This window comes from Panthera tigris, chromosome A3 (assembly GCF_018350195.1).
Source record: "Panthera tigris isolate Pti1 chromosome A3, P.tigris_Pti1_mat1.1, whole genome shotgun sequence".
Lineage (NCBI taxonomy): Eukaryota > Metazoa > Chordata > Mammalia > Carnivora > Felidae > Panthera > Panthera tigris.
The window spans coordinates 3,665,487-3,692,323 of record NC_056662.1 but is presented as its reverse complement, the minus strand read 5'-3'; the positions used below and the strand labels follow the sequence as shown (position 1 = coordinate 3,692,323).

General features: G+C 59.5%; 1 protein-coding gene across 1 annotated transcript in view; it reads left to right on the top strand.

Moving 5' to 3' along the window:
* The window catches only part of PHACTR3 (phosphatase and actin regulator 3), a 231,564-nt gene that overhangs the window by 124,821 nt on the left and 79,906 nt on the right, over positions 1 to 26,837 (top strand). Inside the window, exons 2-5 of the mRNA XM_007087032.3 lie at positions 5,251 to 5,412; positions 8,957 to 9,034; positions 15,577 to 15,759; positions 24,692 to 24,904. Of these exons, the coding sequence (XP_007087094.1) occupies positions 5,256 to 5,412; positions 8,957 to 9,034; positions 15,577 to 15,759; positions 24,692 to 24,904 (631 nt within the window). The 5' untranslated portion in view covers positions 5,251 to 5,255. The remainder of the gene's footprint in view (positions 1 to 5,250; positions 5,413 to 8,956; positions 9,035 to 15,576; positions 15,760 to 24,691; positions 24,905 to 26,837) is intronic.

Sequence of the window (26,837 nt, the reverse complement as noted above, 5' to 3'; positions counted from 1 at the left end):
CAGCCGTCATCCACACGGCACTCGGTGAGACCCCTTCACAGCGCTGGTCCTCTGTGCCTCCCCTGCCCTCCCCATTCCGGAAACCCCGAGCTCCAGGATGAAGGCTCTCAGATTCGAGTGCACAGACCCACGCTGGCAAATTGGTAACACCAAGGACGACACAGTTTTATTCATTTATGTGTATTTTTAAATGTTTATTTTTGAGAGAGAGAGCAAGCAGGGGAGGGGCGGGGGGGGGGGACAGAGGACCTGAAGCGGGTTCCACACTGTCAGCCCAGAGCCTGACGCAGGGCTGGAACCCACCAACCGTGAGATCATGACCTGAGCCGAAGTCGGACGCTCAACCGACTGGGCCACCCAGGCGCCCCCACGTCGTTTCTTATTCACTTATCAATATACTTTTAATTAAAAGAGTCCTCTCTTACCGTGAGGTTCTTTTCTGCCTACTATTTATGGTCAGTGGTGGTGATAATACGTGACAGTCTCGTGCAGGTGTGTGCGTGCGTGTGTTGGTCGTTAATCGGCAGTGTAGGAAGTTGGCATCTCTGAGCACGTCAGTCTCCCACGTGGAAGTTTCACGGGGCTTCTGGACCTCCGAGATGAGGACGCCAGACCTTGCTTTTCTGCCTCATCTCCCATCGCCCAAATACCACGTCCTGTCGTGCTTTGATGGATTCGCACCCTTTATTCAGCTCCTCAACCTCCAAGGCCGGAACCAAGTACCACCCGCCCCCCAGCAGCCTTCTCAGAGCCCGCCTCCTCCATGCAGAGCAGCTCTGGCCCCGGGCGGGCCTCAGCTGATGCCTGCTGCCTGAGTTTGGGAATGAATGAATGCATGAAGCAAGCAGAGAGCGGTCTTCCGATTTTGGCTGATAGAGAGGGCGTCTGTCTGTCTTCCCTGCGAGGCCAGCCACTCAGCTTGTGGGGGTCATCAGCGAGTGGGGGTCCCCTCCGTGGTGTGTTTTGGGGAGAGGCCACGTGCTAGAAGAGGGAGACAGGTCAGTCGATGGAAGATGGGGAAGCAGAAATGCCCGGGGTCACTAAGGAGTGGACTCCGGAGTCCGATGGACGGGGGTCGGATCCAGGCCCCAGAGTCACAGGCCAAGCAGGTGTTTATTTGAGTACCTCCCGTGTGCCAGGCACCAGTAAAGATGCCAGGGGCCCACGGTGAACGAGACAGCCACAGCTCCTGTTCTCACGGACAGGACTTCGTTTGTCCAGGTGAGAAAGACAGATGGCAATTGTAAACAGTACGTCCCGGGAGGATGTCCGAGAGCTATCGGAGCGAGGGTGGAGGGGATATCGTGAAGGAAGGGGCTGGCCCAGGGCCAGGCATGAAAATGAGCCCGTAAGCTCAGTGAGCTCAGTCATGGTGGCCTTCCCGGCCTTGTCCTAGAGCGGTGCCTCAATGTAGGTCTGTGGGATCCATCGGTGGGGGAGGGAGGCAGGGTTGGGGACCAGGAGAGGGCTGGAGTGTGGGGGGCGGACCTGTCTCGTGTCAGCAGGCCGGGCCACCTGCCCCATCCGTCATTTGGGAACCCGGGGAGGCCTCCCGCCTGCCCTGTGGCTGCCAGTTTTACTTCCTCACGCAGATGTGGGGAAACATGTTTCATTAATTAACTGCTAATGCTTCACAGGTGGCAGAGGTGGCCCGGGAACAGCCCCGCTGTGTCATTCGGAGGCTGGAGGGATGTGCTAATGTGTCTGCACCCCCGGGAATGCCCCCGGTGGGGGAAGGGGGCTCCCCAGCAGCCCGAGAGAGACACTGGGTGAACTCACGGGCCGGAGGTAGAGGGAGGAGGGCAGGGGCGCCAACCACCCTCCCCCCCGCCCCGGGACACACACATGCGGGAACACAGCCACTCCTGTGTACACACGTGTCCCCGTGCACACCCACCCTTGGTGTGCCCAGGAGGACACACACCCGCCTCTTGCTCACACAGACCCCCAGGCGCACAGTCGGAGAGAGTCGTGCCCTCTCTGTCCTCGAGGTGCTTGTGATCCCTTCGCTGGAGGGTACAGCGTCTGTTCTGACGTTTCTGTCCTTGCGCCTGGTCCTGGGCTGAGCCCCGCAGGGGGAGAGGTGGAGGAGGGAGGGGGTGCTGGGGGTGCAGCCCTCAGCCTTCTGGAGCCTGCTGCCCTGGGCTTTTGCTCCCCGATGACAGCAGGTCCCTGAGGCGTTGCTCAGACGAACGTGTCTGTCCTGGTCGAGCGAGGCGGATATTTGCTAAATGGACAAATCAGATCTTTTTTTTTTAATATGAAATTTATTGTCAAATTGGCTTCCATACGACTCCCAGTGCTCATCGCAACAGGTGCCCTCCTTGATGCCCAGCACCCACCCTCCCCTCCCCCCCACCCCCCATCAACCCTCAGTTTATTCTCTTTTTAATGAGATGAAGATCCCTCAATGGCTCCCTGCTGAATTTCGAGTCAAGTTCGAGCCCTTGGGGCCCCTGCCCTTTCTGTGCTCCAGGCTGTGCGTGAGGACCCTGTGTGTCAGAGGGGCGTTGGGAACCCCGGTACCTGCTCCAGCCACTAGGGGCAGAGGTGGGGGGCGGGCAGGGAGTCCAGGGACTCACGTGATGATGGTGGGGAGGAAGAGGAGGGTAGGGAGGAAGGCGATGGCGAGGAGGGAGACTCTGCCCCTCGGCCCACCTTCCATGGGTTCAAGCAAGCCACGTGGCCGAGCCCCGGGCAGGGATTTGGGAAGTCCCGTGCCCTCGGTTCCCCAGCGAGGCCAGGGCAGGCGTGAGGGTGCAGGGAGGGGTGGTGCCAGCACGCCCTGCCCCGTTAGTGAGTGACAGAGCCAGGATGTGAACCCCAGATGCCTGGTTGTAGCACCTGCTTTCTTAACAACTGCACCCTACTGCCTCCCATAGCATGCTGCGTGCCGTGAATGTCGCCGCGCAGGGATGACGACTGTGAATAGGGGGCGGAGATGAGTGGGTGGCCACCAGGAGCAGCTCTGGGGAGCTACACAGACGTGGTGCTCAATCTGCACTTTGTGCTACAGGAGAAGGGGAAGGGCAGGGAGCGTGCAGAACGGCGATGTGATCAGTTGTATTTGTAAGGGCGGGGATCGCGGGGAGACTGGCTGGAAGGCCTTGTGGGGCATGCAGGGGAGCCGCCGGCGGCTGGTGGCCTGGACCAGGGTCACGGGTTCTACTTTGTGCTGCTCTGTTTTTGCTTTGGCTGCTAGGAAACTCGGAGCCATGTGTGTGCCCTCCTCTGGATTTCCGCACTCATTGTGTGGGGCATGTGTGTTTCTGTGACCCCACCTTTTGTGGAGTGGTGACAATGGTCCATTGTCCCTCTGCACATCTCTGGGGATCTTCATTTTCACACCAGCCCAAGGCCTGGGGAGACCTGGCCAGTTCTCTTCCGCAGGACAGCGGCTCTCCTTGTGCCGTGTGGCTCTGACCCGCATGCTTGAACCTGGCGCCCGTAGGCAGGAGGGGATGGTAACACACAGTAAGCTGCCTCTGGGAGGAGAAGGGCCTGTCTGCATCCCGCGGCTGGAGCACGGTGCTGGGGAGATGGTGGGGGGGGATCCGCGACAGGTGCCCTGGGGCTTCCTTGGCTCCCCCCCCCCCCACCAGGCCCCTGCTGGGTGCCGGGTACTGGGGACAAGCTCGAGCAGGCTCGTCTCTCAACAAGACACCCCCAAGCTTGTTCTTCCACCCGGGTTGCTTTGTAGACCACCGGGGACAGTCTCCGGTATGTAGTTAATACTCAATTAATAATAGCCAGAGACAGCGGCCACGCAACCTGGGTGGCTGGGACAGTCCTGCTTTGTGCCTTCTGTTGGTGTCTTACCCATTTGTGTCCTGCTCCGGGAGATAAATTCACACAGTCACCGTAGAGGCAGCTTCCAGATACGAGAGGGGTCCGGGCTCAGGCCCCGCAAGGTCATGCCCGACCTCCAGCGTTTTCTCGCTCTGTGGGTCCACAAGATGACTCACTGCTCTGAGCCTCAGTGTGCTCATCTGTAAAATGGATATGATAGGAGTCCTGTATCTCATAGATTTACTGTGAGGGTAAAGTTAGTTGGTACCTGGCCAGGAACAAGCAGTGACTTTTACTCCAGGATAATTCTTTTGTTCCTCATATAATAGAAATTACTATGAAAATTACTACCAGAAGACAGCCATGCTGGCATGGTCTTAGACACCAGAGTGTCTATACGGTCTTAAAACGTAGTTAATATCATTCTACATGGATTGTAACATACTTTCGATCAACTGTGTGTTATATATGTTTACCTAAGTTTCCAGCCTCTGGAGCCACCCTGCATTTTCCTTTGAATGCTGGATGTCAGGGACGATCATTATCTTTATTTTACACGTGTGGAAACTGAGGCTCGGAGGGGCTGGGTGCCGTGAGCCCTGTCTGGCTGCTCCTAGCCCAGGCGGTTCGTCTCTGGGGCGTCCATCACCTGGGGCGCCGGGCCAGGTCTGGCCCCTCTGGTGGCCTCCCACTGAGGACCCTCCCGATACCGCCTCACTCCAGCCCTGCTCATCCAGCATATTTGGGCCCCTCTGGGGCTTCTTGTCTCTTTATAAACTCAGGCTCCCAGCCCCTGCTTGTGCATCGCAGTGAATTAACCCACTGGCTGTGGGACTAAATGTGTTCTGGGTGGCACGTGTGTGTGCGTGTGTGTGCACGTGGGGTGTCCTGGCCGGGGTCCGGGCACCGGTGCCGGCAGCCATGCTGGGTGGGGAGCACTGGCTGGTCTGTGAACCCCCACCCGAGTGACACTGGGAGATTAAAACTCAGCACACCCAAGACCTCGTCACTGCCCTGTCCCAGGAGGGGTTTGGGGCATCTTGAGCTTTTCCCCCGTCCTCCCGGGTGCCGGCCCGAGCTCTGGTCTGAGCTGTGCCTGTGGGACAGGGTTCCGGGCGGGCGGTGGAGACAGCAGCCGTCTGGCTCATGTGCCTCTGCACTTTGACCGTCTTGTCCGCTGCAATGTTTTCCGTTCTCACCGATCTTTTTCCTTAAACAATGAACACATCGTGAACTACAGAGCGGCCTGTGGAGAAGCATGTGTCTTTCTCTTCCCGGGCCCCACAGTAGCAAGTGCCCCTGTTGCTCGAGGGCCCCACGGACGTTTTCTCTGCACGTGCCAGCATGCTAGGGGCGCGGGCCAGCCCCGGGCTTTGGAGAATCACCGGTGGCCCCGTGGGTGAGGGGAGCCACGCGGGATTGGTGATCACCCGGCCCCTCCTTGGTGTGCTCCCCTTGCAGATGAGATGGACCCAGTCCCCCCAGCGCGCTCCGAGTATCTGGTCTCAGGGACCCGAACCCCCCCTGTGAGGAGGAACAGCAAACTGGCCACCCTGGGCAGGATCTTCAAGCCCTGGAAATGGAGGAAGAAGAAAAACGAAAAACTGAAGCAGACCACATCCGGTGAGCATGGGGGACAGGGAGCCGCTGCCACTGTCCCCGAGCTTCTCGATGCTGATGTTGTCTTCCCCTCCCCCACGGGGGGCGGGCTCCCACGGCAGGGGCTGCTCCGCCTTTGGGTCCCTTCCTTCCTCTGGCACAGGCCCCACCCACCCGGCTGGGGGCGGGGCCAGCACCGGGCACACCTGCAGCCCACTGCCCGCCCAGACCCACGGGGCACACAGGTGGATGGGACCTTGTTCGAGCGCACCTGGGGGTCCCTGCGGGGCAGGGAGGCCAGCTGGTGACGGCAGTCCTTGCCGACCCCACTGCAGTAGCACGCGCCCGGCCCCCACACCCGGACCCGCACTTCGGGGGCCTGCCGTCCCTAGAGCCCCCCAGGTGATTCAGAGGGCCGGGGCCCGCATCTTGGCCCCAATTCCCGCAGGCTCCTCCTCTTGCTGGAAGCCAGGGCTCCTAAGCTCTTCCCGAGGAGGGTGCCCACAGGCAGTGCCCCCCCAACGCCCTCCCACCACCGGATCCGGAAGCCCCCTTCCGTCACTCACCTGCGGCCCCATCCTTACACCCTGCCGGTCCCAGCTCTGTGGGAAGTTGGGTCGCGGCGGGTTGGACCGTTGCCCCTGCCCCCTCGAAATCCACGCCAGGAGCTACGGCCACGAGACAACCACGCGGACACATGTGGTGACAGCAAATACAACAGGCCGTGATAGCGAGCAGTGACCAACCAGACACTCAGGGCACCCCCGTCACCCACGTTACCGTGACCCCGCCCATCTCAGGGAGGGCAGGCCGGTCCCGCGGCCAAGGTCTGGTTCCCGGGTGAGAGGGTGTCCTTGGTGAAGGGGAGGGGGGCCGGTGCCGTGAGAAGCAAACCCCACGGGCCTCGCCGCTGAGCTGTGCACCTGTTAGCTACGGCTGGAAACAATTAGTGAGGGAGCCGCGCATGTGGAATTAGTCTAGGCCTTGGGGACCAGCCTGGTAAGTGCCCGTCTCGGGCTGCTGTCTCTGACGGTCCCCAGGGCCCCTGTCTCCTTCCCAGCCCTGAAGCCGTGCGGCGTGCAGAGACAGGGCTACCCCAACAGGTCTTTCCCTCACACCTGTTGCACGTTTTACAAATTATTTTTAACCCCCTGAGAAGCTGATCGACCCGTTCTCCTTGTCCACAAGGGCAGCACATCAGTGTTACTGCAGGAATCTCAAACACCTCCTGTGTGCCAGGGACAGAGTAGACGGGGGACCCAGGCCCTGCGCACTTAGGGCTCTCTGCCCAGCGGGGAGTGGGGCGACAGACCAGTGAGCATGCGTGCAAGCATGCGAGACGTCACGGCTCCGGTGGGGCCCCAGGGGAGCTGAGCAGGTGCCGGGGAGGAGTGCGGAGGGGTGGGGTGGGTGGGCAGATCTGAGAAGGCTCGGGTGAGGAGGCACCGTTGAACTGAGATGTGATTGGCCCCTTGAGAAAAGCAGGGCAAAGCGTTGCAGCAGAGGGAACAGTTCACGCAAAGGCATGGAGTTGGGGAAGGCACCAGGGCCCAGAGCAGGGTGGCCTCCGTGACCTGGGGAGCCCCTGATGCTCTCTGGGCCGTGGGATTGGAGGGTTGAGCCGTGCAGGCCCCCTCGGCACTGTGCTGCCACTGAGTGGCCTGGAGGTTCGTCAGGATGCTGCGGGGTCCCTGTAGATGCATGGAAGGTCTCCAGGTTAACACCTGCAGGGTCCCCACCTGGAGGCCCTTTATCAGGCATCTGGCCGTCTCAGGAGGACTGCATTTCGTTTACTTATTCCAGACCATTCTTCCCCCCGAAGTGTGGGATGTTAGTTATTTCAGCTTTTCAAAAACGCCATTTCACAAGCACTATTGGTTAGCGTGAGAGGAAGGTGATTTCAAGACACTAACGAAGCCGGCAGTGGTCTGGGCGGGGCGGGAGGGGCAGCGTCGTGGGGACGGCTCCCAGAGGCTGCAGTTTGGGAAGTGGCCCCGAGCTGGCACCTGCTGTGGGGGGCTGGCTCAGTGATAGGGGCGGCCCCCTGAGACGGGACAGCAGACCCTCGCAGCTGCCTCTTTGGGGTGTTGGGAGGGCTCAGGAGTCAGAGCAGACGATGTCCTGTGTGTGAGCCGGGCCCCCGTGAGCGCGACCCGAGCTGGCTGGATGATCGCGCGGCTCTTTGGACCTCCACCCCCGTTCTGCGCACCCCTGTCTGTGAGGCTGGACAGCAGCCCCTCTACTCACACCTCCCAAAGTCAGAGTTCAGTGTCTCAGTTTCGTGCATACTTCTGGCCCCCCCGGACATTGGATTGGAAATTGGACTGAAAAAGGAAATTATACTCCCTTTGCCGGAAAACGTCTTCCTGCTGGTATGTTTGGCTTTTCCCTGTCCGTCTTCAGCTGTCGGTGTGAGCGCCCTGAGGGAGGCCGGCCCGGACATTCCAGCACAGCCTGGGCTTCCCAGACCCCTACCTCCCAGTCCCTCTGGTTCTGGGTCATTCCACGGCCCCAGGTGTAGATGCTTCTCATCCAGCTTCCCCAGCGCTGCCCCCAGGCGGAGGCCATGCCTGTCTGGCTCCCCCATGCCTTTACAACGTAGGTGCTCAGTTAATGCTTTATTAGTTCTAAGCATTTGAGCAGCTCTGTTATCCCTGCCGGCTGGCTCCCACTCGAGCCCTGGAGGGAGGGGAGCTGAATTGTTTCTGCTTCCCAGGGACACCCCAGCGCGTGCTCAGTAGATATTTTTGGCTAAGTAACTTCCTCGTCCTTACCTGTTTGTCCTCTGCTGCCAGTCTTTAAGCTCCGAGGGGAGAGGCCGGCTCCGGTCTGTGCTCCCCGCTGCAGCTCTCACCGGGCAGAGCGCTGGCACACACGGGTGACCCATAGGCCCTCTGGGATCAGGCTTAGTAGCCAGAAATTTGCATCTTTCAAAGAAGGGGGTCCAAGGAATTGCATGGGGTCATATTTGGAAATTGAGTTCTAACTGTAGGCAGATAGTTTCCTGGACGGATGAAGGAGACCGGCAAGCAGAGTGAGCCCCCAGCCTCACGAGTAGGGGTGAGTGGGAGCTGGCACCCTGGCTGGGCCCCGCCCCTGTCCTCCCTCCCTGTCTGGCAACTTCTCTGAAAGCTTTAAAACCCGGGGTTTTCTCGGAGGAACTTCTGGGAAGCCAGTGGTCACAAAAGACCATGTTCTGACCGGAGCTCTAGAGCCACCAGGGTGTCTGGAAACATAACAGGACCCACAGAAAAGCGCCCCCGGGTCTTGGGGGTGGAGGGAGGGTGTGGTCCTGGGCCGGTAAGTTGGGGAGCCTTTGGCGGAGGGTAGGCATGTGCAGGAGTCAGCGTAAGGAAGCGTTAGCCGAGGCGTTGCTTTGCAGATGAATCACAGAAATCATTGCCTTGAACAGTGCACTCAGTGTGCTCCCCTCCGCCGTGCGTACGTGCAACGCTCATCAGGCTGCGTAGTAAGAAAGCTTGGAAGTCCCCAACGGCGCTCCCCGCCCGGTGGCCCCCAGCCCCGTGGTCTTGCCCGTGACTCACCGGCCTATTTGTATGTTGTGCAGCACTGGAGAAGAAGATGGCCGGCAGGCAAGGTCGGGAGGAGCTCATCAAGAAGGGTCTGCTGGAGATGATGGAGCGGGGTAAGTGGGGCCGCCACGGTGGCAGGTGCTGGGCCAGGGCGCCCGGCAAAGGTCAAGGGCGGAACGGTGATCCGGGAAGCCGGGTATCGGGATACAGGGGCTGGACCCGAAGGAGGCCATTCACCGTCGGGTCCCTCCGTGAGGTTACGGGGCCACCTCTGCAAGCGGCCCGGAGCTAACGCCTTTGGGGCCACATCCGGCGGCTTCCTGCCCTAGCTGGGCCCGGGCCAGGCCGCTGCTGGGTCCTGGTTCCCCACGAAGTGGCAGGATTGGCTTTTGGTTTTTTCCTGTTGACGTCATTGTTCCTGATGCGGGCAAGTTGTTTTTACTCGCACGGCCGTCTAGTACCCTTGCTGGTCCTTGTGACGTGTGGACGGCTTTCTGGGTGCTGAGCGTCCTCACCCTCACCCCTTCACAGCACCCTCAGCCCCCCGGGAGCGCTCGGATGCTGCTCACGCTGTGCCCTGGAGGCCTCGCCACGGTGACGTCTGCGTGGCCACCTCTGCGTCTTTGAGAAATACCACCTGTTGTGGCTCGCGGGTCATTCGTAACGTTCATGGCCTCCCCACCTCGTCCTGCTCTCTGGGTGATGACGAGGCACGGGACTCAGGGCCCGACGCACACCTTTTGTGGGTCCTCCTCCTCTGGGACTCTGGTGTCCCCCCCCCACCTCACCGCCGCTGGGAGCTCTCTCTGGAGCCGGACCAAGCTCTTGCCTCCTGACTGAAGGGTCCTGGCCTCCCGGAGCCAGTTCCCAGAGGGTGTGATGGCACGTGGCGCCCCTACCCGCTTCCTGTCCTAGATCTCACTAGGGTGTTTGTCGTTTGGCCCAGGAATCAGGGCCAGGAAGGGACCTTGCGAAGTCAGGGCATCTGCATGTATACCAGGCTCTGCCCCCGTCCTGCCTGTCTGCTCTCAAACCCCCTGTGGTCTTTGTCCTCATGTCTCTTCTTCAGCTTCAAAGAGTGAAGTATTTTTGGTTTTAATTTTATTTATTTATTTTGGGAGAGAGAGAGGGAGAGAGAGAATCCCAAGCAGGCTCTGTGCTGTCAGCTCAGAGCCCGATGCGGGGCTCGGTCCGACAAACCGAGAGATCATGACCTGAGCTGAGATCAAGAGTCGGACGCTGAACCGACCGAGCCACCCAGGTGCCCAAAGAGTGAAGTATTTTGATGACGCCGTCTTCCTGGGAAACCAACGTAGCAGATGGCTTACGACTGATGATCTAACTTGCGTGTAAGAGGAGAGCTCGGTACCCAGTCCTTCAGGGTTCAGATGCTGAACGTTCCGACTCTCGGGTTTGGGGGGATGTCATTGCTGATAGGAACCTGGACTGTGTTAGTCTGGATGGGACAAAACAGCTCCAAATCCTGCATTTTGAGCATGTTTCCAGCCAACCTTCCTTTGGATCTTGGGGAAGGGGGATGGGAAATGAAAACGGACTTGAGGCCTGTGTATCATCTATCATAGAAAATACTATCGCTGGTGCATGAAAAGTAAGTGGATGGATTTGATTGCTGTCAGGAAAACAGAGGGGTGGGTGCAGAACCGAAGGGGAGTCTTCCAGAAGAGCAGTCTGCCTTTCCTCAGCTCTGAACCTTTGTTAAACGGTTTTGTCTGGTGACTGATGGGCCATATGGAGCAGGCGGCGTCTGGCTTTGGCCCCCAGAGTGTCATCTGCCACCCGCCCCCCCCCCCTTTAGATCACACTTTGTCTCGCCGAGTGATTATGAACCGGGAACCAGGTGGGTCCGACACACGGTCTCCTTCCTCAGGGGTTGAAACTGTGCTCATTAAGTGATGCCACAGGAGATGGTCCCACAGATGCAGGATCACCACGGAGGGGGGTAGGGGTGAGCACCCGGAGAACAAGACCCCGGGACCCGACCTGGGCAGGGGGCCACGGGGTCATGTCTGCGGGGGATCCCAGGGCCCCGGGAGAGCAGGCTGGGTCTCAGAGCGAGCTGCGCTGTGCGTTAGCTTCGCCAGGCGCGCTCTTGGATTAAATGCCCTGGGGGCGGGACCCACGCACCTGGACTTCACGGTACCTCCCCAGCTGCCTCCGGCTTTGGTGCCACCAAGGCTGAGAAACAGAGAGAGCGGGGAAGTGGGGCGTATCTTCCAGCCCTGGAGGGCCTGCGGTGGAAGGGAGAAGGTGGGTGAGGGGCAAGCAGGTAGGAAGTGTGGAGGGGGCCCTGGGTCTGACAGAGCCTTGTATCTTCCCTGCACCCCCTCAACAAAATGAGACCCCCCCCCCCCGGAAGCTACCAGGTGACAAAGTCACTTCCAAGTGGCCGCAGGAGCCCAGGGCAGCACAGGGGCACGGGCCGAGCGGGTCTGCGGTGAGCCTGCCCAGCGTGTCGCTGAGGGGGGCATGCTAGGGAAGCAGGGTGCCTCTGGGAGGCGGCCTGGGGCCAGGGGGAGGAGGGGGACGTGCTCTTGTCGTGCTCTTTCCTCCATGTGCTCCAGCTCCTGAGGCTGCAGGGACAGCAGGATCTAGGACGGTGCTTGGCATCAGGCTCCTGGGGCACCTCCTGCCCCACACTGGGGTTCGTGCCAAGCACTTGCTTAGAAAATGCCTTTTCCCACTGGGGGCGGAGTCAAGTCCTTTTGAGGCCGTGTGTGCCCCGGATTTGTCCTGGTATTGGGATGGCCGGCTGGGTGCTGGGAATCCTTGGTGGGGGTGCCGAGTGCCCCCTTCCGGCTCTGGGCTTGGAACTGAGCCTCCTCCCCTCCACTGGCCTCCGCGTAGCCTCGGTGTGGGGGTGAGCCCCCCCTCCGGGGTTCGGAGGAAGGACTCCGTGGCCACCACCTGCTGCCAGGGAGGCTGCTTGTCTGCAGCCAGAGCACCTCCCTGTGGCCAAGCGGTACCCAGGGCTTCATGCCCAGCGGGCGCCTGGGTGGTGGGTGTGGGTGACAGTGACCCAGAGAGGCCGCCACGGGCTCGGGTCACAGACCCTGCAGAGCTGCCCCAGACCTCACCCGTGCCTTTCTTTGGCCAGGACAAAGCCGCACACGCGCACGGTCTCCGTGTGTGTCACCTGGGGGTTTGCCCACCCCTAGAGCAGTCAGCAGCCTGATGATGTGAGCTGGTCCCCGGGAGGGGACTGCAGGGAAGAGCCCTGGGGTCCCCGGGAGATGAGCCCGTGTCCCTCCTGGGTGTGTGGTTTTATGAGGCAGTCTGACCCCCCACCCCCCTTGTTCCTGCAAGTCTGCTGATGTGCCGGGTGTGGGTGGGGAGGGGGCAGGTGACCCTTCCCGCACTGTCTTCCCTGCTTTGGCCAGGCTCCGCCGACTCCTGGGTGGCTGGCGAGGGCCAGCAGCGTCCCAGCCCCTCCCCCGCATCCTAGCCCACGGGACAGGAGCCTGCACATTTCCCCCCAGGGACTTTGCTCCGCCCACTCGGCATTTGCTTCGGTAACTGGAGGAATCTCCCGTTCCAGCACCGGGTGTAAAAAAGATACTTGTGTTCGGTGACCCGAGAGACTCGTGGTTTCCTTCCTCGGGGAGGGGGGGTTGGGCGGCGACGAGTCAAGTGCGTCTGGCTGCTACGTGGCGGGAAGGCCGGGCGCGGTGCGTGTGTGTGGGGCACGTTCCTGTCGCCGTGGCTGCTCTGTGTGACAGCCCCCGGGGGGAGGACGGACATCCGATGGAGAGCAGGCCGGGAGGGAGGGCTGGCTGAACGGCGAGGCACAGGGGACAAGCCACCCACATCTCCTCGCCCCCCCCCCCCGCCAATGGCGTTTCTAGGCAACGGCCCTGCCAGCAGGGCTATTTTGGGAACTGCCAACTTTTCATTGAACGTGATTATGAACCGGGGCTCTGAGCGCAGCCCAGAAAGGTCCTACAAGTGCGCCGAGCGGGGACGCAGGGGAGGGCCCCTAAGTCCGCGTGTTTGGGGAGGACGGAGCCTTGGCTGAGCTGGCCACGGGCTGCAGGCCTCTGGGCCCCACACGTGCGAGTTCTGGTCACGTGATTGTCGTTGGTGATGATTAGGGGAGGGTCGTGGGTTCAAACAGCGGTCGTCCCTGGCCGCCTTCCGAAGGAGGGGTGTGCCTCTGTAAGCGGCGGGCGGCAGCCTCCCCTCGCGGAGGTGTGGGGTCCAGCCGAGACGGTGCTGTGTCCCCGGCAGGCAGGCCCCTCGGTGCCAGCTGTGCTCTGCGCCCTGCCACCGAGGACCAAGTAAGCTGGCGGCAGAGACCGTCACGACTGCATGTCGAGTCCGCGTAAACCAGCCCTGAGCGGCGTCCGGGAAAGTGTAGTTTTGAGCTTTGTGACGTTCAGCTATGCCCACTGGGTCTGCGCCCTTGGCTGGCATCTGGGTCTTTGCCTGCACCAGGGCGGGTTGGCAGGCCATCGCTGCAAGTCTGCAGCAGGTCTGGCCCGGGAGCGGGTTTTGCAAGGCCCTCGGGCTGGGCATGGTTTTTAAACTTAAAGGGTTTTGTGAAAATTAAAAAAGAACGCAGTACCTGCCGTGTGGCCCACAAAGTCTAAAATACCAGCCGTCTCCTTTTTTGGAAGAGGCTGCCGGCCCCTCGTCCAGGACCTTTGGTCAGCTGACCTGGCTGCATAGACGAGCCCTTCCCAGCCCCAAATCTCCAGACTTCCGGCTGGCCGGCCTCTCTGCCCTTCCCTGGGGAGAGGGCTGTGCAGCCGGGGGGCAGCAGCTGCGACTCCCGTCCCTCTGGGGTCCCACGCCGGGCACCAGGCCCAAGTCCGGGTGCGGCGAGGATCCTGCCGAGGGAGCCTGTCGCCCTCACGTGGGCGCGCGGGCTCAGCCCAGGGGCCGGGCCCTCAGGCTTCCTCGTCAGGCCTCATCAACGGCAGTAACGATAATTGCAGGCACATGGCGCGTGCCTGCCCTTGGCCAGGTGCGTGGCGTAGCGGAACTGATTTAATTCCCACGTGGAGGCCGTGAAGCAAGTAGTGATGTCGTTACCCCCGTCTCGGAGGCCGGGAAGCGGATGCCCAGAGGTGTCTGCCGTGGGATGGGAGGCATGGGTAGGGTGACCTTCTACTTCTTGTCCAACTTTGGGGGTGAAAGGGACGTTGTTGGAGGACACGAGGGCAGCAGGTAGGGAGTGAGACTGGCGGAGGCCGAAGGGGCCTGACTCTGAGACTGACCCCCGCACCCCCGCCACGGGGGTGGGAGGCAGCTCTCCCGAGCCAGGCTGACCTCCCCGCCGTGCCGTCTCCCCACGGAGGGACGTGTATGGGTCACACTGCTGCTCTGTGACCTCCCTGAACTGGCCGTGACACCTGAGGGGGCCGTGCAGGTGCCCCGTGCATGGGTCGGTGCTCTGTGTCTCAGAAGGGGTGATGGTTATCAGCTGGCCGTGTCCCAGCCTGGACCTGCCCTCTGGTGGCCGTGCGACTGGGCCGGTTACGCACCTGGGCACAAAGCCCCTCATTTTCAAAGGCCACACCCTCCAAGTTCCAGCAGCCGAGCCCCCAAGCAAGGGGAGACACTGGATCCTTGTTTCAGCCCTACTGGGAACCTGGGGTCATTTTTTGAAACAATATTTTTAAGTTTATTTATTTATTTTGAGAGGGAGAGGGAGCATGCGTGGGAGAGCGGCAGACAGAGGGAGAGAGAGAATCCCAAGCAAGCTCAGCACTGTCAGCATGGAGCCCGGCGTGGGGCTTGAACCCATGAACTACCAGATCATGACCTGAGCCAAAACCAAGAGTCGGACGCTTAACGGACTGAGCCACTCAGGCACCGTGAGCCTGGGGTTATTTTTTTCTGAGAAGGCCACCTGTCTAGACCGAGGGACTCCCCGCTCTTTGCCCCTAGTCCTGGGCTTGCGGTGCCTGGGAGTGTGAGCCCCCTGCCGGCAAGGACTGACTTGTTGATCCCCGCCTCCCTGGGTGGGCCCAGTCCCAGACTCACAGTGGGGGACTGAGAAGGTTTGCGTACCAGGGACCTGATTGTGGAATGGTGGGTGCAAACGTGGATTGGTTACCGGTAGCCGTGACAATGTCCTGTGGCAGACGCCTGCAGCACCTCAGGGCATACGGCAGCCAGGGTCTGTTGTCCCGTCTGGGTTGGCCTCTGCTGCCAGGACAGGAGCAGCTCAGGTTTGCACCGTCTGCCTCTCGCCCCGGCCCACTGGCCCTGCGTGTCCCAGCAGCGAGGGCAGTGGTGGCTTCACTGCAGGAGCCTGCGAGCACTTTTAAAGGCACAGCTGCATCCAACCTGCGGATGCGCTGTTGGTCGAGCGAGCCGCAGGGCGGAGGCCAGCGCGGGAGTGGGGGACGCGCACCACGGAGGTGGGTGGAGGCTTTCCTAGGCTCCCATAGGCAGGCGGTGCACAGAGGCCCCGGGGACGGCGGGGGTGGGGGGGGGGGTTGAGGCAGTGCTGGGACCCCCTTAAGAAGACCGGATGTGGAGGGGGACTCCGGGGGGCGGCGTGGGGAAGAACTGAAGGGGCACCACAGCAGGGCCTGGGATGGCACGTCTCCCAGGAAGGCACCCCGCGTGAGCGCAAGCGTGTCGGAAGGGAGGCGCGGGCTCCGCTGACCGCCGCGTTTCCTTACAGATGCTGAGAGCAAAGTGTGCAATCCTGACGGGGGCCCCCGAGCGGCACAGAGCGAACCGTCCACCCCCAAGCAGGAGATGCTGACTTCAGAAGAAGCCCAGCCAGGAAGCCCTTTGGCCACCGGGGCAGACCAGCCTTCCCTGGACGCACCACTGCCCTCGGACTCCCATTCTGACGACGCAGGTACGGCTGTAACCGTGCGGGGCTGAGCCGCTGCCGGGATGGCCGCCGGCTGGGTGGCAGCTGAGGTCCCTGGCCACGGCCTGGGCAATAGCTCTGGTAGAATCCTGTCCTCGGAGGCACAGCCATGCTCTGGGCTCCGAGCCCTGCCATACTCTGCCGTGTGCAGTTTAAACTCTGCCGGGGCATTTTTCTCTGGCTCTTCCCGGGACAGTCTCTTGCCACTGGGAACGTCTGAGCAGGAAAATCCTCTCCAGGGGAGCGAGCCGGTGTCCGTAGGGGCGTCCTCGTTGACCCCAAGACAGGAGGGCGGGATGGGGTAGAGGGACCTTCCGAGTGGCCCAAATCCTCAGCAGGTGGCTGTGTCCTCCACAGAGCATGACCTCGGTGCCCGGCGCACAGCGCCCGGAGCCGTGTGGTGCATGTGGGGCGTCGGATGCCGTGTTCCTCGCGCAGGGCTGTCCTCGCCACCTCGCCGCAGGGCGTGCTGCTTGTGTTGCTTGAAACCTCTTTTCCCAGCTCTCTTAAGCGGGAAGAAGGTAGTGTGCACCCTTCTGAGCCTCCGTGGGGACGGCGGGGGCCGTGGCCGTGGTGGTTTTCACTGACTGGACCAGACAGGGGCCAGCTGATGGCGAGGTGGGGAGGAAGGGAAGGCAGAGAGGAGGCAAAACACGAGCCCCCCGAAGGAGCCCGTGGTGCTTTGAAGCACCCGCCCCTCTTCTTCTGACCCATTAGCTTTTTTACAGAAATACTCGGGGGGACCTCACCGTCAAGCTGGGAACTTCTCCCCTCGTAAAATTACAAGCTATAAGTACGCCAGGCACAGGGTGGGGGTTGGAAGTTGAACCGTCTGCACAAGCGTGGCAGGTTGGAAATCCAGGCCGTGAGGACAGGCCTGCTGGGGCTTCTGTGGCTTTGGAGCCAGGTGGGCATCTGTTCTCTGCTGCCTTCTTCTGCCAAACAAGGCTCACACCGACGCTTTCCACCGGCCGCCCCGGCCGGCACTAGCGGGCACCTGCTGAGAGCCGTGCCCCGCCCTCCCTGGGGGTGGCTGTGCCTCCCCAGTCTTACCCCAGCTTGAAGATGTGATAGGAGTTTGCGGTCTGGAGGGCTGTGACCCTTGGGACAGTCCTGGCCTCTCCTGCAGAGACCCTCTCAGCATATGCCTGTGCCCCGGTGGCCCCAGGCATCAGGCTTGCGTCAAAGTGGTGGTCGGCCTGACCCGGCTTGAGCCTTGCCCCTTGGCCGCCCGGCCTCCTGCGTGCTAGGCTGCTGCACCCAGCCCCCTACTGGCGCCTGGCACTTCTCCTTGGCAGGTTCCTTCTGCTGCTCAGCTCTGCCTGCTCCATCAGCGCCCCTGCTAACCTCCGGCGCTCTCTTTCCCTGTGTGCTTGGTTTGGGGATGGAGTCTCGAGAGTACAGTTGGCTTGTTGAGGCCACAGATTCGTGTGAAGGACTTTCTCCTGGACGGGATGTGCTGTCGGGTCGGGGGTCCTAATGGCAAATGTGTCCGGGTCTCGTCCTCCCAGAGTGATGGGGGAAGGCGGACAAACCTGCCGATCTCCTTGAGCTGAGTCCACGACAGCGGGCGTGCACACTGGGGCCCCTCCCTGAGTCTGGGGGCTGGGGCAGCCTAGCGATGAACAAGCTTTGGCCAGGCAGAGAGTGAGGAAAAGAGCATCCCGTTTGGGAGAAGGACATCTGCAAAGACAGAGCACAGGGTCCACAAACTTTTTCTGCACGGAGCCAGTTAACTACGGTTGCCTTTGTGGGTCAGAAGGTTCCCGGTGAAACTGCCCACCGCTTCCGAGTAGCCCAAAAGCAGCCACAGAAGATGTGCTGGGTGCCAGCAAATCTTATTTACGAAAGCAGCCCAGAGGCTGGATTTGGGGGCTGTGGTTGGCCAGGGAGCAGGACAGACCAGGGGACTTGTGCAGAGCTAAAGGTCTGTACGTGTGGCCAGAGCCAGGGTAAGATAGAGAGAGAGGGGCTGAAGGCAGCTGGAGCCCTGGGGCACGGGACGGAGGTGGGGCCACAGAGGATTTGTGCTGCAGGCGAAGCACCGGGCTGCAGGGCGGGCCAGGGCCTGGGGAGCGAGACCATTGTCCCTGGTCGGTGTGGGGCCCCAGAGGTGCAGCCTCACCCCTCAGCTGGACTCTTCGTTCCTGCCCTCGGTGTGGGTCCTGTGCCCCCAGGGTGTGGGAGAGGAGTTTCCAGAGGTGGCTTGTGGCAAATAGCTAGAGAACGTTTTAACAGCGAAGTTTATTTTCATTAGCACAGGTGGAACGGGTTTCTCACTGCGGGTGGTGATTCGGGTTTTCTTCTAATAAACAAGTTGAAACGAAAAGTGTGAGTTCACGTAAAAGAAAACGTAGCAAACCAAAGTATAGGAACACAGAAAAGGCCCGATTTTTCTGAAGGATGCCGGTTGTGTGCAGGACACTGTTCTGAGCACATGCATTAGCTCGTTTTATGCTGGAAATGCCTCTGGGTTTTTATCACTGGTGTCGTTGCCTTTTCCCTCAAGGTGAAACGGAGGTACAGGGGTCTGTAGCTCGCCCAGGGGTATAGAATTAGGGAATTCAGGGCAACGTGTTTGCCGGGCCAACCTGGGTCTGAGACGTGCCTCAACTCCTCACTAAGCTGTGTGACTGTGAATAAGTCACTCAACCTCTCTGAGCCTGTGTCCTCAACTACACGTGAGGATAATGCCTCACCATGTCCTGGGGTTGCTGCATTTAGGTAATCCGCAGGAATCCCCTAACTCTGTCCGGACACATCCTGAGCGCTCCGGAAGTGTCTGCTCCTGGTGATTGTTGTCGACGTCACTACGGAAAAGCAACTTTTGGGGAGCGAGGCATTAACACGCAGGATCCGGCTGCCTGCAGACGCCCCAGAGCCCCTGCCTCGTTCAGCACGTGTGTTTTGGGAGGCGTGTCCACCTGCGCTGTGCTATTGAGCGAGGCCGCCGCCGCCGGGAGCACCAGGTCTGTAGGGAGAAGCCTGGCCTTGAGCAGAGCCCTGCAGTGAGGGAGCGGATTACAGTCGAACAGGCTTTAAACTCCCCGCTTAAATAATTGCAAGTCAGCATTTAAAAATACGGAGCTTTTGCGAAAACCTTGAACGTTGGGGGCCCCCCCGGGGCTGCCGTTGCCACGCAGCCGGGGTCACTGGGGGCTGCGAAGGGGCCACTCCCTTCAAGGGGCTCCCCTGTCCGCTCCTGCCCGGCCCCTTCTAGGAAGGTAAGGAGCCTGGTCCCTGTGCTGCCGCGGGGGCTGATCCGCTCTGGGCCTCGTTATCACGTGGTGGATACGGTGGTCTCCTGACCTGCGGTTTCAGTCACCTGCCGTGAGCCACTGGTCTGGACGTGGACACCCCTCCTCCTGACACGTCGTCAGAAGGTCGACGGTGACCTAGTGTTCCCTCCCAGGCCTGCACCCTTCCCTCGTTTCATCTCCTCCCCTAGGCTTCTATCAGCTCCCATCACAAGAAGCGTGAGTACCGCACAAGGAGGTTTCCCGAGAGAGAGCGAGAGACCACATAACCTTTATCACAGATTACAGTTGTTGTTACACTCGTGTTTCACGGGTTCTCGTTAACCTCTTACTGTGCCTAATCTGTAAATTGCACGTCATCCTAGGTGTGCACGTAGAGGAAGAAACCTCGTACCTCCTGGGTTCGGCGCTCTGCATGGTTTTAGGTGTCCGCGGGGGGCCTGGGCCGTCTTCCCTGCAGATACGGGGGTGGGGCTGCTGTAGTGAAAGCGTGAGGTGGCTGTGGGGGCACGATGGGACCCAGGTCTGCAGGGACTATGCAGAGCTGGAGGAGACCGGCTATTATCAGACTCTGTTCGGCCGTCGTTCGTGTCCCCGTGCCCCTGCACCTCCACGCCCGAGGGAGGCCTGTCCCTCTGTGCTGGGAACGATGTGTGGCAGAGAAAGCTGCATTCTGGGCAGCCACGGTGTCTGGGGAGTGCTCAAGCCTGCACCTGGGGTCTCTTCTTGACCCCAGGAAGTTCATGGAAACGTCCAGGGGCCCAGAATGGGCTCCCCTGGGGACTCGTGTGGTGTTCACGGTGTCCTGGAAGGTTAGCTGCTTTCTCTTAGAAAGCAGACGTCCTGCGAACTTTGCTGGGGGAGGGGGCGCGGGAGGGGCCCCATGTCCATGTGCGTGGAGAAGCTCCTGGCTTCAGGGGACATCACTCCTTGGCCAGGTGGTAACACCTGGGCTGGGGCTGTCATTTCCATGTGTCCCCAACTGCTGTGTCCGTTTGGAGGGGAGGGGTGGGGATTCTGTCCAGAATCACAGGTCTCTTAGGAAAAGGATGTTGTCAAAGATCCTGACCATTGTTTTTGGTTTTTGACCCTCACTTTGAGTTTGGTGATTTGAGTTTGGGTTGACTTTGGACCCTTGTATTTGGGGTGATTTTGTTTTTCTGGTTTTACTTGGATGGTGTTATACCGGTGGCCTAACATTCCCTAAAAAGCCCAGAAGGATCTGTTTTAACTTTAAATGGGACAGGTGGCTGTCCCGCGTTTCTGTTGCCAGGCAGGGCTGTGCTCTGACATTCTCAAGAACGCACGAATTAAAAAAGGAAAGTGGCATTCAGTAAACCTGTACTGTGTTCACTGTATTTTCTTAACAACCCTGTTTGTTCAGATGAGAAAGCAAAGGCCCAGAGAGATTGTTGCTTATCTAAGGCCAGGGAGCCCATAAGTGGCAAGCTGGGGTTTGATCCCCGGACATGCTTTTAACCATAATACTCTACAGGGCGCCTGGGAGGCTCGGTTGGCTAAGCACCCGACTCTTGATTTTGGCTCAGGTCATGATCTCACAGTCTGTGAGTTTGAGCCCCACATCGGGCTCTCTGCTGACGGCACAGAGCCTGCTTGGGATTCTCTCTCTCTGTGCCCCTCCCCTGCTTAGGCTGTCTCTCTCTCAACATAAAATAAACTTTAAAAAACAACAACATAATACTCTACAATCCAAACTAGAGGTGCTTCTGGAATGCTCTGGAATATGGGTTGTTTGTGAAGTAAGGAGGGGATGGTGAATGGCAGGCTATAGGTGAGACCCAGCTGCCACCTGTCTGGATGGCACACTCAGTGTGCTGGCTCTGTAAACCCAGACACCAAGTCGAGTCTGCCCCTCCCTGAGTGGTGGGTGCACTTCAGCACTGCTCAGACCCTGGGCTCGTCCCGCCTGCATCTGGGACTCAGCCAGCTGCCTTGCCCTTGGCCAGCTGTCCCAGTTGAGACATGCCAGGTGTTTGGGGTGCCATGAAACTACTCACAGCAGCTGTCCCCAGCCCACCGGGACCTTCCTGTCTCACCGGTCACTCTTGGTCTTGGAAGGTCTCCAGTGAGTGGTAACTGGGCTCAAAGCATGCCCACCGCCCGGGAGGCACTCCCCAGACCAAAGGGCAGGGTAGAGCTTTTTCTCTTGTTACGTAAGCACCTACATAATATTCTCGAGTTGGCCTCTTGTCCTGCAAAGCCTAAAATATTTACTATCTGTCCCTGTACATGAAACAGTTTATCAGCCCCTGCTCAGGAAGGTGAGTGGAGGCCACACAGAAGCATGTCACTGGAACGTTTCCTAAAGTATGCTGGTAAGTCCTGGATGTGCACACTTGGTTGAGCTTCGGTTGTGTCTGTTCCTCAACTGAGCCCTACGTTGTGGTTTGTGCAGCGACATGGGAGCCTTGGCTTAGAGTTTGGTTGGTGAGAAGCGACCTCTGCTGGTCAGGGGAGCAAAGGAACAGTGCCCCCCCCCCCCCCCCCCCCCGCCCCATGCCCCAGACAGGATCTCAGATGTGGGAAACATGTGAAACTGACCTTGTCTTCTACATCTTTTTTCTGATATAGCATTTTTCTGATATAGATTCCAAACTGTAACGGTAGCTACACATTCACATGAGCTGCAGAGGATAGAGGCTAAAAGATCTCAGAGCCCCACTTTCTCAGCCTGCGGAGCCCCCGACAGGTCAGGGACACACACAGGTCAGTGTGTGACCGGCATGGATGAGTTTTGTGGGAAGATGTTGGAGGCGATTTTGGTGGGACCTGCCGGTGTGTTGAGTCCCAGGGCTCTCGGAGCAGAGGTGGGGGACCCTCAGAGGAGACCTCTGTGGGGCTGGAAGAAGCTTGCCCTGCAATCTCTGGTTGAGGGGTGGGGGCTGGGACCACTGACTCCCAGAAGTCCAGAGCTGTCCTCACCAGTACTCACTAGCTGCATGGCTATTTCGATTAATTAAAACTAAATGAAATAAAAAAATGCAGCTTCACACTGGCCACTTGTCAGTTGCTCATTGACCACCCATGGCTGGTGGCTACTGAAATGGACAGGGAGGAAACATTTCCAGCATCTCAAACATTTCTGTTGGGCAGCACTGGGCATGTGTGCATCCACTTCTGGCACAGGCAGGGAAGTTTTGCTGTTTGAACTGCCAGCCCTCTGGAGGTTGCTGCACCAACAGATACTCTGACCTGCAAAACCCTTTGTGGACAAAGTTTGCAAAACCCCTGGTTTAGAGAGTGGATTTGGGGCAGGAAGGGAAGGAGCCAGGAGGCCATTGCTGAGGTCCAGGTAGAGGCCAGGGAAGCTTGCGTAGGGAGGACAAGTGAACATTGCTGAGAAATATTTTGGAAGGAGAGCACACAGGATTTATCTGTGAATTACATACGGGAGGCAAGGTAGTGGGTGTCCAGTCTGGCTGCACGGCTGCTGAGCTGTGTAGGAAGCCTGGTGGGGGTGGGGATCTGTCTGGTTGGGTGCCATGTCTGCGGCTCCTAGAAGGGTGCCCGAACCCCATAATTGTTGAAGGACCTTTGCAAGATGGGTTGATGGGTGAATGCATCTGAAGGAAGGGGAAGGCTGGAGAGGGCTTTCCCTTGGGAAATCAAGAGATGGGTTTGAGAATGTTTCATTTTGCCTTTCTGACCTCCAGATGGAGATGTCACAGTGGCTGATAATGTATGAGTCTGGAGCTAGGAGGGAAGGTCAGGGGTCGGCAGAGAGATGGGTTGGATTCTGAAGCCAGAGGACTGGATGGGAAAATGAGATGAGAGAATTGGAGCTGTGGACTGAGGAATGGGTCCTAGGCTGAAGGCTGAGGGCTGGGTCCTCCCGGGCAGCCCCGATGGAGCCTGCAGGGGGCTGAGCATGTGCAGACAGCGTGACAGGCGGGAACTGGGGAACAGGTGTCTGGGAGCCAAAGAGGAACGTGATGGAGACCGAGGACAACTGAGATCAAGCGGCCCTGCCCCGCCTGACGTAGGCATGGGGACCCTGCCCTGGGCTGCCTAGTCTCCCAGTTAACCCATCTCTTGGCAGCCTGGCTAAGGGAACCTGTGGAGTCCAGATCATACATTGCTCACCTTGTCCAGACCCCCGGGACTCAGAGGAAGAAACTGTCCCGTCCATGTTTGCACATGGCAGGACCCAGGCTTGTGCCACAAGAGTGTCACGGCCATGGAGTTGGCCGCGGACAATAAAGGCACAGAAATGGTAATAACCTGGGATCCATGGGATGCACAGTGTCTGCTTCCAGAGTTTCCGTGGAAATTCTCCAAGGGCAGGTATCAGGCCAGCGCCGTGTTTTCAGTACCACGGCCAGCGCTCCGCCCCTTAGGGCCTCCAGAACCTTTCCCCGGGCGGTGACTGTGGGCCCAGCTCTGCCAAGCTGTTCTGGGAGTGTTTGTATCTTCCTCCTCGGCCGGTTGTAAAAAATGAGACGAGGCCATGCGCAGCAGGCATCTTACACCAGGCTGGGCACCTGCTGTGAGAGGGCAGGGTGTGCTGGGGTCCCCACGTGGGGATGGGGCTGGGGGTCCACCTCTCTAGTATCAGGGAGGAAGGAAGGAAGATGGGGTTTCAGGGACAGTTGTGTTGGAGTCAGGCATCTAAGAACAGCACCCCCACCCCTGTCTGAAGGCCTCAGTTTCTCCTGGAGGTGAGGCCACACAGGAGTGGGGAGGTGAGGAGCTGGAGGCAGGTTTGAGGCCGTGACTGCAGGGTGGAGGCAGAGCTGAGGGCCCTGACCGTGGCAGTCCTGAGGTGGCCGCCACTGGGGTTTCTGTCTCACCATCTTCTGCAGCACTCAGCAGGGTGAGCCCAAATGAAAGGAAGGCAGAGGACTTGGGGGTGTGGGTGGGATGGGTGGTGCGTGATGGTCAGTAGGACTTGAGTCAGATGAAGGGAGAAGGGAAAAGACAGTGCTCGCGGATGGGGAGAAAGCAGAGGAGGGATGGACAGTCTTGGGGGGCGGTGCTCAAGGGGCAGCAGGAGGGAGAGGGGACAGGGGCGCTGGGCGGGCTGCCCTTCCTCTGAGCTGGACCTCCTTGCCTCCTGAACCACTCCTTGGGACCTACACGTACCAGGGGCCAGGGCTGCTGAAAACCACACATGTAAAGTCAATGGCTGCTGAATTTGAGGGTCTGCAGGTGCCAGACCCACACGACATCGTTCCCTCCCGTTTAAACCTTGCAGCAACCCTGGGAGGGACTCTGGTGTTTGTCAGATCTCCCATGTGGGGAAATGGAGACACTGGAGTTTGAGTCACTTCCCAGGATGACCGTGCAGGGGCCGACTGGAGCCTGGGTGTGTCTCATTCCCAAACTTCTGATCGTGACCATCCCCAGGTCAGGTGGGGACAGGAGCTTTGGCGCCACCTGTTGACCGAGAAAAGGAACAGAATTACAGAATTACTCCTGCTCCTGAATTCTTTCCTCTTCTCCCTCCTCCCCCCCACCCCCAACAGTTCTATTGACTTCTAAACTCACAGGAAGTCAGGTCTGTACGTTGAGCGGCCCCTCTGTACCCTGCTCCTGTTAACAGTCCCACCCCACCCAGGCCACTTTACTGTCCTTGCTCATGTCCAACCCCATCAGAAGCAGCATGGCTTGTGAACTCTCTGTTTTGCCTTTGAACCCAGCCAAGATGCCGTCAGCATCCAGAGGTGAAGAAGCAGACGCCTCCGGCAGCCTCCCGCCTACCGCGGATGAACCCTCTCAAGCCTTAGCCGGGTCTGACTCCCTGGACAGCCCTCCCAGACCCCTGGAGAGATCCGTGGGCCAGCTCCCCAGCCCCCCACTGTTGCCCACGCCACCACCCAAGGCAGGCTGCAAAACCACGAAAAATGTCACAGGTGGGTCCGCATGCATGCATCCTTCCGTCCGTTCAGCCATCCGTGCCTTCGACCTGTCTTGATGGGCTCCCGCTGCGGGCTGGTTCTCACCCTTTGCTTTTGCCATCCGGGCTCTAGGCAGTCCCAGGGGAGACGAACTGGAGGCAGGAGGCCTGGCTGCTCTTAGCAATGAGCTGTGGTTGTCAGGAGCAGACCCCTGGGCTCCCTTAAGCAAATGAGGCAGTTTATTGGCAGGAGTCCAAGGAGTCTTCCAGAACCTGAATGCAAAAGTGTAGCCATCCCCCAGGAGGGAGATTTTGTCTGTATGTTCAGGTGTCTTCTCTGTCTCACATTCTCTCTCCCTCCCCCGCTCCTCCCCTTCCTTCCCCAGTCTGTCTCCACTTCTCCCCGATGGCTCCATCTCTCGTGGTCTCTGCTTGCTCTGTCTCATGACCTTGTTCCAGTGAGCTCCATCCTGAAAGGCAGAGGGAGGCAGGGATAAACACTGGACGGTAGGGTGGGGATCAGAGAGGGGAGCACGGCTGCGCAGAGGCCCCAAGAGGCATCTGCTCCTATAGCTTTGGCCACACTGGCTGAATAGTCCCTGGAAATTGAGACGTTTGCTTTTGGAGTTTGGGTATTTCTTGTCCCATCACTGCTGAAAATAGGAGACGCTGCTGGTCTCAGGGAAAAAGCAGACCCTTCAGTACGAGGTGGCTGTTTTGAAGAGTCGATCCTTACCTGCTGCCTGAAGGGAGTAGCATGAAGACAACGTGGGTGGTGGACCTGAGCCGTCTTGCTGCCCGTGAGCCCCTGACCACCACTCACAGCACCACTCCTTCCCTCTCGTTGGGCCACAAGGAGGCCCAGCTACACACCGCCCGTCCCTAACGCACGGGCCAGCACCTCGAAGAGGCCGAGGCTCGGGGGCTCCAGCAACGTCTCCCAGGTCCCACGGCTAACGGAGACTGGAACCCAGTTCTGGGCCTGAGGCTGGTAACCCCCATACCGCCCTTCCTGCTAAAACCTTCTTCCCCGGCGTCACGCGGTCAGTGCCTATGCGTCTCTGTCCCTCCTTCAGGGCCGCTGTCCCTGACCCTCACCCCACAGCAGCATGCGCCTGGCCTTGGGGCACTTACCACATGCTTCATTCACCTCACCCGGTGGGCTGAGTAGTGTGCCCTTAAAACTCACGTCTACCTGGAAGCTCAGAACTGCGGTCTTCTTTGGAAGAGGGTCTTCACAGACATGATTAGATCGGGGTCAACATGAAATCGTCCTGGCGAGGGAGGGGCCCCAAATCCAACGAGCGTGTCCTTATAAGAGACACAAAAGCACCCACCAGACGACCTGGACGTGGAGACAGAGATTGGAGCGAGCTGTCTGCAAGTCACGCCATGCCGGCGGAGCTGGGGGACGCCTGGCGTCTTTCTCTCTCCGCCGTCGGAAGGATCCAGCTGCTGACAGCTTGATTCCAGACTTCCGGCCTCTACGACTACGAGCGGATGACGTCCTGTTGTTCTGAGCCACCCACTTTGTGGGATTTTGTGACCGCAACCCGGGACCCTACCACGTCCTAGTGCTGGCATACAGCAGGTGCTTAGCGAGTGCGCGCAACTGTGACTGAAGGCACAAGCGACGATCTGAGCCCCGCCTGCTTGTTCCTACCTCTCTGGGCTGAGTCTAAGCCTATAGTCTTCCGGGGACGTGGCCGCACGGGTAGGAGTCAAAGTTTCGAGGCAGAATCACACTGTTGCAACTTGTTGCTATCTTCTGAGAGTTTTCTTCTCCATCCGTTGAGACTTGAAACAATTGGAAATCCATCCGATCAGGCACTATCCACCATGTTTTATTCTGGCTCCCATACAGTTTGTTCTGGACCCTCGATAACTCACAGATGTCCTGCCTCCTCTGTGCTTTGGACAGATCAGACCTAAGGCCGCACGGTGAGGTT